The 8,229-nt window shown below is 40.8% G+C and overlaps 2 protein-coding genes across 3 annotated transcripts in view; one reads left to right on the top strand and one right to left on the bottom strand.

Moving 5' to 3' along the window:
- Pnn (pinin, desmosome associated protein) overlaps positions 1 to 6,740 on the bottom strand; it is a 7,843-nt gene extending 1,103 nt beyond the window's left edge. The window contains exons 1-9 of the mRNA XM_033765153.1: positions 6,563 to 6,740; positions 5,876 to 5,947; positions 4,645 to 4,713; positions 3,279 to 3,351; positions 3,066 to 3,160; positions 2,839 to 2,914; positions 1,376 to 1,531; positions 1,156 to 1,294; positions 2 to 641 (exon numbers count right to left, since the gene is read on the bottom strand). Of these exons, the coding sequence (XP_033621044.1) occupies positions 2 to 641; positions 1,156 to 1,294; positions 1,376 to 1,531; positions 2,839 to 2,914; positions 3,066 to 3,160; positions 3,279 to 3,351; positions 4,645 to 4,713; positions 5,876 to 5,947; positions 6,563 to 6,675 (1,433 nt within the window). The 5' untranslated portion in view covers positions 6,676 to 6,740. The remainder of the gene's footprint in view (position 1; positions 642 to 1,155; positions 1,295 to 1,375; positions 1,532 to 2,838; positions 2,915 to 3,065; positions 3,161 to 3,278; positions 3,352 to 4,644; positions 4,714 to 5,875; positions 5,948 to 6,562) is intronic.
- Positions 6,263 to 8,229, top strand: part of Trappc6b (trafficking protein particle complex 6B) — a 24,148-nt gene continuing 22,181 nt past the window's right edge. Inside the window, exons 1-2 of one of the 2 annotated variants that reach the window (XM_033765151.1) lie at positions 6,263 to 6,586; positions 6,689 to 7,381. In XM_033765151.1, coding sequence (XP_033621042.1) covers positions 7,376 to 7,381 — 6 coding nt within the window. In that variant the 5' untranslated portion in view covers positions 6,263 to 6,586; positions 6,689 to 7,375. The remainder of the gene's footprint in view (positions 6,587 to 6,688; positions 7,382 to 8,229) is intronic. The other variant, XM_019208725.2, reaches the window with a different exon arrangement.

Genomic DNA, 8,229 nt, shown 5'->3' with positions numbered 1-8,229 from the left:
CGGTCCTGGGTGAGCCACAGGCTCAAGTTGAGGCTCAGATTCTTTTCCTTCTTTTTCTTCAGAATCCTTCTCCATTTCTAGAGTACTAACATTCTCTTTTCCAGGAGAAACAGATTTACATTCTTTATCTGGCTCAACTTCAAATTCCATCTCTGGCTCCAATTCTTTGCTAGTTTCATTTTCTGAGGGCTCCATACTTTCAACTTGGTTAGTCTCCATTACCTCCTGCTCAGCAATTACATTTTTGACATTCTCAACCATCTCTAGCACATCCATCATTTCTTCAGCCTGACTGTCTTGCTGCTTCTCACTCTCTCTTACCTCAGTTTCCTCCTCCATCTTAACCTCCACTTCCTGTTTTTGTTCCTCCTCTTCCTGTTCTTTTTCTCCATCACTATGAACTATACCTGCTTCCTTTTCCTCTTCCTCTCCTGCTTCTTCTATTTCTACATCATTGTGCTGATTACCTGTCTCCTCCAACTCTTCCTCACGCTGAGCCACCTTACCCTCTTCTTGTTCCGCCTTCTGTTCTTCATTACGCACCACCTGATGCTCTCTTTCCTTCATTGATTGTCTTCTAGGCCTAGCCTCCATTTTATTTATTTGTTCTGCAAATTCGATGCGCCTACCTTCGAATAAAGCTAAAGAATAAAAATGTACATGTGTAATCAAGAAAATTCAAAGTCACGATTTTTTATCAGCTCACAAGTTGCCATTAGTTTCATCTAAATGTCTTTGTAAAGAGATAAGGCACTAACTATAACAAATAAATTCAAGTTGATACAAGATAACAAAGCACTACTAGAAACCTATAGACTAATAAATTAGCAGGCAAAACTGGAGCACTTTAAATTGATAAAAAAAGATCAACCTTTTGTCACTTATCTTTATGCTAGAAGAAAATTAACAAAGCTTTAAAAGCAGAATCAATTTCTGGTATCATTAATTTTTCTAATTCCAAGAAAAATAAAGAAAAAAAATCACCATAGCAATGTCTACCCATGGGGGCACCCTCCATGAACTATACAAATGTTATCTTTGTGTAACTACAATTTTTATGAGGCTACTATTAAGAATAAAGAAATATTACACAAATACAAATAGATACTTACAAATGTATGTTACTCATTAAGAAATGCTTCTTCAAGTACTTACCATTCATTTTTCTCTGTGACTCTTCTATTAGTTTTTGGGTTGCTGGACACATTCTTCCAGGAATATAGAACAAATGGGGCTTTGTCTTAGTTCTTATATATTTAATTATCTTGGCATTATGCTCATTCCACTCTTCTTGCTAAAGAAAAGACATAAATAAGGTCAGTGCTTTTGTAAACACAAAGGGTTACCAATCTTAGAAGTCCAAAATACTACTCACCAGCTGTGCAAGCTCAACCTTCTGCTCCAAAAGCCGCAGTTCTGTCTGTTTAGCGCGCCTCTCTTCAAATAGTTCTCTCCTCTCATTTTCAACCTGCTTTCTCTCTTCTTCTGCCTGAACTTCAAGTTTTTGTTCAATTTCTTGGCGCCGCTTTTGCTAAAGGTAAGTAAACAAACATTATATTTATGTATTATAATAGGTAAAAGGTTTTACGTGGTCTCTATTCTAGGAAGAACTTATTACACAACCTGATTATGTGAAACTTACAATTTTACTATGTAAAGTTATCTGCAAATGTGTTTCATTTCTATTCAGAATTTAGCACTTAGCATTTGGGACAGATCACAATCTTTCAAGAAAACGGACTGACATTTTTTTCTTTAATGTTGTTTTTATTAAAGGTAGAAAAAAGGCTCTGCAGAACAAGTTTTGGCCAAGTAAGAGTAGGAAAAGAAGCACAACCTACAGTGGGAGGGCAGACCATCATGCAAGAGAGAATACAGTGGGGTAAGGACCTTGGCTTTTTCACATAATTATCTAAACATCAAGGCCATTAGTCATAAAACCACCATTCCATCATTACATTTAAATAAGTTTTCACAAAAGGTAACCTAAAAAAGGGTTCTGTCTCAGGTTATTTCAGTTATTTTTTTCCAAATCAAAAGGCCTATAGCCATACTTATTTAAAAAAACAAAACCAAAAACCATCAATTCTTTAAACATTAACATACTTTTAATATTCTAAGTGATGATATATTTCAACAATCGTCTATAATAAAATTATTCTCTCTTTAGTATAATTCTTAAGAAGCAACAACCTGAGGTTGATTCCAGATGCAATTAATTTTACAGCTTCATCAAAAGAAATCTAGGGGCTGGGGATTTAGCTCAGTGGGGCTGCCTCCTACCTCATAAGCGCAAGGTCCTGGGTTTGATCACTAGTACAAAAAACAAACAAACAAGAAAAACTTCTAGAAAGAGAATATACACTGAAGGGCAGGGAATATTCACCCTTGTACTTCCAGGGTGCTAAGTACTTCCTTAAAACATGTACTAATCTTAAAAATTACAATCACTGAATTGCAAGATCAAAGACCTCTATTTAAAAGAAACACTCAGGCCTAAAGAAATAGATTTGCCCACGACTACTCATTGATGTTGTTAAATAGCTTAGATCAAGAATTAGGTTTTCAAGATGTACAGACCAGAGTTCTTTTGGCCATACAGAGCTCACTCAATGAACAACGTTGAAAACATAACTATGTCAAAGTTTCTGTGCAAAATTTCACCTGGTTTTATTTTTAGCTTTGCAATTAAGTCTTAGGAGAGCTTTCAAACTGGGCCTGGCAGCAAAACTCAAGTGATAAGGGTACTTGTGTAGCATGCAGAGACCCTGGGCTCTATTTCCAGTACCATGAAATAAACCGATAAATACATACACACAAATAGAATTGCATAAATACCCTTTCAGTAGCAACGGTGGATTCTTGTTTAAATTTCTGAAGAGTACCCATCAACAAGCCAAATATTCGCCGGTTCCTAAGAGAAAAATAAAAAACAATTTTAATAAAATGCATTTAATTACACTTACCATTTTCTAAGAAACAGCACAGGCATTTATAAATACTGTAGTTTTTCTTAAAACTGAATTGTTTCATAGATTTCTCCATGGTGAAGCATCCACAGATACCTTTGCTTTCCCTTTTCATCCATATTTTGATCCTGGATAAGGTCTCTACGTGTACGCTCTTTGGAGGTAGCTACAACTGAAGACTGCAACGCTGGCTATAAGAAAGAGGAAATGTCAGTAATTTAACTAGCATAAAGGTAGCAGGTTTTTAAATGTAGTAAGGTTAAAAAAAATTACGATGTTGACATCTCTAAGTTCTTTTAATTCCCATACCTTTTTAACATCATCATCCTCTGGGTCGCTTTCTTGGCGTGATTCTCTTCTTGTCCGACGCTCTCCACCCAGCCTGTCACAGAAAATATAATTAAATAACAGATGCAGAATTTGAAGTTAAGTACATACCAAAGGCAAATGCCTACTTTCTCTACAACTCCCTCCAGAAGCCTCATTCCATCAGTATCCATCTTATTTTACCTTTCTTTGTTGTTTTTTGAGACAGGGTCTTGCCTGTAGCTCATGCTGGCCTCAAACTTTGCGATCCTCCTGCCTCAGCTGCCTAAATGCCGAAGTTACAGGCATGTACCAGTGGTGTTCATTTTACTCTTTCCTACGGCGGCAAAAGGATAAAGCAGCCCAAATCAAGGTTTGTATTCCTATAAGTCTAAATATTTCTCAGGCCAGTTAAAATTTTCAAAGTAATATAAAACAAAAAAGGGGTATAAATTGACAATTCTTTCTCTGACCCTTCTACTGATAAAATTTTGGTTACCAAAATAATAACTGGGCTAGGGATTTAGCTCAGTGGTTCCGCTGCCTGCTTCACAAGCGCAAGGTCCCAAGTTTGATCCCCGGTACCAAAAAAAAAAAAGTGATTGCATTTTGGGGAAGGCTGTCTCAGTTCAGTCAAATATCAAGGGATGTCGAAGGGGAAAGGGTATTTACTAAATTTTACTCAGTTTGTCAAGGAATATTTAATAAACAAGGTAGAACATATAACTTTATGTTAATACAGCTAAAACAAAACCATCTGTTTTCTGGGTAAAAAGGATCCACTTTATGTGTATACTTAGTGCAACTAAAAAATACTGTAATTAGAATTCCATTTGAATAGATGCCAAGGGTTCTCTCTTTTTAGTCATAGAAAATTGCTTTGAAAATCACTTGAAGCTTGGACAAAAATGCCACAACTCTACTCCTCAAGGATCATTCTGTAGTCTTCAGGATTGAGATACCAGGGCTTACTAAATTTTAATATAACTCAATCTTCCAGGCGTGGTGATGCAGGCCTATAACCCCACCACTCAAGAAGCTGAGGCAGAAGAATCACTTCAAGTTTGAGGCCAGTGTGGACTACACAGTAGGTTCAATGCCACTCTGAATTGCAGAGGGAGACCCTGTCTCAAAACTCTCCCCATCAAAAAAACCTACCTCAACCCAACAATAGTATTTTTATTTGTGTACTACCTCAGAAAATACGAAGATGCTGGGCATGGTGACACATGCATATAATTCCAGCAATACCAGCACTGAGGAGGATGAGGCAGGAGGACTGCAGCCTGAACTACACAGCGAGACCTTGTCTCAAATATAGAGAAAATAAAAGGATGCCTTCAGGAAGCTTCCCCCCTGCAAAACATACCTATTGATTGCCCCTTCAAGGTCTCTCTGTTTGGCTGGGGGTCCTCCTCCACTATCTGAGAATCCACGCCTGCAATTAAAAATGTCCATCAGAAAGCAATTGAAATATCAGATAACGTTATTTCCATCTTGCAAGATAACTTAGTTGACTTAAAAATCTTCCAAGTCTACCTGCCTCACAAATGCACGTTCGACAGCTGGTACCCCAAAAAACAAAACAAAACACATTTCAAGTGATGTAACCTTACATATATACATTGGGTATGTATTCACTTCAAAAAGCCCACTTCATTTTTGTGGCACCGGGGATTTAACTTGCAGCCTAGTGTGTATCAAGCACTTTACTATGGAGTTTCAGCTCTAGAACTAAAAAAAAAAAACACAAAAAAATCTTTTATGATATTTTAAAAAAGATAACCAGCCAGGCGTGGTGTGGCACATGCTGTAATCCCAGCACTTGGGAGGCTGAGGCAGGAAGGTCACTGCGGAGACCAGCCTGGGCTACACAGTGAGTTCCAGGTCAGTCTCAACTACATAGTGAGACCGTTTGAAAAAAAAAAAAGATAAACTAAGTTGGGCCAGGGATTTATTTAGCCCAGTGGTTCTGCCTCCTTCCTTGCAAGCCCAAGCTCCTGAGTTTGATTCCTGATACCCACTCCCAAAAGACAATTAAGTTTATACAAAGTGCCACAGTTAATATATTCTTCATATTGATTCCCTGTACAACACACATATATTTTCTTCATAAATCTGGGGATGTAGCTCAGTGGTGCTGTGCTTGCCCAGTAAGCCCAGGGCCCTGGGTTTGATTCCTGGTATCAAAAAAGGAAAAAAAATAATTTTTTTTCCCATCTCTTGTTTTGCACATAAAGCTTCAAGTTAATTATATTTATATTGACAACTACCAGATAAATAACATAAAACAAAGATAACACACATTTATTATTCTATTATTAGCTTTATTATGAATTTCGTCCAAACCAACAGGTTTTTTTTTTAAACCCAGCAGATTAGGGGCCGGGATTTAGCCACCCACTTCAAAAGCAGAAGGTCCTAAGTTCGATCCCCCGTTCCAATTAAAAAAAATATATACACCTATATATCTACATATCTATATATATACATATATATAGATATACACACACACACAACATACACATATATTACACACCACACATACACACAGTACCAACAGTTTTAACAAAAATTAAGTTCTATGAAAAAAATCTTACCTCAGCAATAAACTACCACGTCCTCTACCTCCACCAGGACCAGAAAGGGCCAGCAATCTGGCTTGGATGGGCCTATAAAAGATTTACAATTAATAAAGAGATCACATACGTAAAGTCATCTAGAAACCTCAGAAATCATATCTAAGGGCACCAAATACTTTCACAGGTATAAAAGTTCATCATAAAGGAAAAAGGAACAGTAGTTCTAAAATGACGGTTTCTCACGCACGTGTTTGGAACTGAACAGGGCTGCGATCTCGCTTCCTTGTTTTTCCAGAGGCAGTTTTCACAAATCACACTGACCTCGACGCCGCTGCCCACCAACAGGCGGGCCCGGTACCTCCCGCCGTCCCCGCGGAGGAAGGGCCTAGGCAAGCGCCCGCCCGGTAGGGGTCGGGCCGTGAAGGAAGGGGCTTTGTGCTGCAGTTCCGGGTCCGCAGCGCCGAGGCGGGAAGCGGCAGCCGGGGCCTTCTCAGAAGCGCGGCCAGGCCTCGACCCCTTCCTCACAGAGCCCAGCACCCCGCAGCCTCCCTCACCTCGCCCAGCCCAGGTTTCCACCGCCGTCGGGGGGACAGGCCTCGGTGAACCGACCTTCTCCGGGCGGGCCGGCCGCCCTCTCCGCGTCCCCGAGCCACCCCGACTTGAGGGCTGCCTCGTCAGAGTTCGTCGTTCCCGTCCGGTCCTTACCTCACGTCATTCGGGTCTCTCCCGGTGAGCTTGCGAATGTTCTCATCCACATTTTTTAGGCTCTCTTTGGCCTTTTCTAGCTGCTCCTGCAAAGTTCTCACTGCGACCGCCATCTTCCCCCTGCAGCAGGCTTCCTTCCAGACGGCTCTATAGGCCTCACCGAGCTGTGGCGCGCCGCGAGACGCCAAGACTGACAGACGTGTTCAGCCAATCACGGTAGACGTTATTTTCCGGCCTCAACCACTCGGCTACTGGAAGGGGGTGAACGGGCGAGGCCTTGTGACTGTAGGCCAATGAAAAGTTGATCAGGTGGCCAGCTCCCTCCCCAATTAGCTGCTGGTGGCTGGGCCCGGCTTCTGGCGCAGAAACGGGGAGGGCTTAGAGAATCCCCTGCCCCTCCAAGCTGTGAGCGTGCAGCTTTGCACTTCTGCAAAGGAGAGCACGGCGCTTTCTAGCTTTTTAAACCTATGAGGTGACACGCCTTACATTGTTTTAACCACAGAATCACACAGGGTGGTGCAGAAGCAAGTCTACACCTCTCCCTGACCCCTCTGATTTCCTTACGAAGGGACGCGGCCATTATGTTGACGCGCATGCCCAGAGGGGTGGGTGCGCACGCCTCCGGATTTGGCTGAGCAGAGGGAAGCAAGGGCGAATAGGAAAATTCTCGAGGGGCTGATTCTTTGGCTGGTTTTGTTTTCGATATGTGAAACACTTTATATGGCGTATTTTAAAACTGAAAGCGTGCGTGAAATGCTTGGTATTACTTTACAAGAAAATTGAGACTGGACATAATGTAACCGCCCCTGGGTCATGCAGGTAGAATTAGAATACTGTCTTAACAGACCCTGTGCCAGGCTGTGTTTAGAAGAAGAAAAAGCAGCAGTGTATCCTTTACCTTCTTCATTTGGTCTTGTTTGGTGGTTTAGTACAAAGTCTGGGAGAGCATCCCTGTGTGTGCTGTGTGTGTCCTTCATCTTTTATCTTTTTTTTTGATTTTGGAGATTGAAGCCAGGGCTTCCCATTGACCTATAACCTCGATTCTTTACAAAATTTAAAAAATTTTTAGCCTGGCGTGGTGGCGAACCCCTGTAATCCCAGCACTCAGGAAGTCGAGGCAGGAGGATCTCCAAGAGTTTGAGGCCAGCCTGAACTACAAAGCCAGACCCTGTCTCAAAAAAACAATAAAAGGGGCACGAACAATGGGGCAATTGTGTTCCAAGTGGGGGGATTAATGACAATTAATTTGCGATTTTACTTTGAGAGATATTAATGGCAATTCTTTTATTGTAATACATTTTTAAAAAATAAACATTTACCGTTTTTTATTACATATATTTGTCCTTCTGTAAGAGTTAATTCCGATACCTGTCATAGATTCTTAGAAATTCTCATAATGAGCAGGGAATGGTTGTGCATGTCTGTAATCCCACTACTTGGGAGGCTGAGGCAGGAGTTTTACTGAGAGTTGGAGCCCAGCTTGGGCTACAAAGTGAGTTTGAGGCCAGTTTGGACTACATAATGAAATCCTGTCTCAAAAAGACCAAGGCGGAAAAAAAAAATCTTAGGCCAGCGATTTAGCCCAGTGGTTCCGCTGCCAGCCTCGGTACCAAAAAAAAAAAAAAAAAAAAAAATTCTCACAGAGATTGCCCCTCCGACTTTTAGAG

This window comes from Fukomys damarensis, unplaced genomic scaffold (assembly GCF_012274545.1).
Source record: "Fukomys damarensis isolate Sample0158 unplaced genomic scaffold, DMR_v1.0_HiC HiC_scaffold_17, whole genome shotgun sequence".
In the NCBI taxonomy this organism is placed as follows: domain Eukaryota; kingdom Metazoa; phylum Chordata; class Mammalia; order Rodentia; family Bathyergidae; genus Fukomys; species Fukomys damarensis.
Note: the sequence above shows the minus strand (reverse complement) of the source record. Positions and strands in the feature narration are given on the sequence as shown.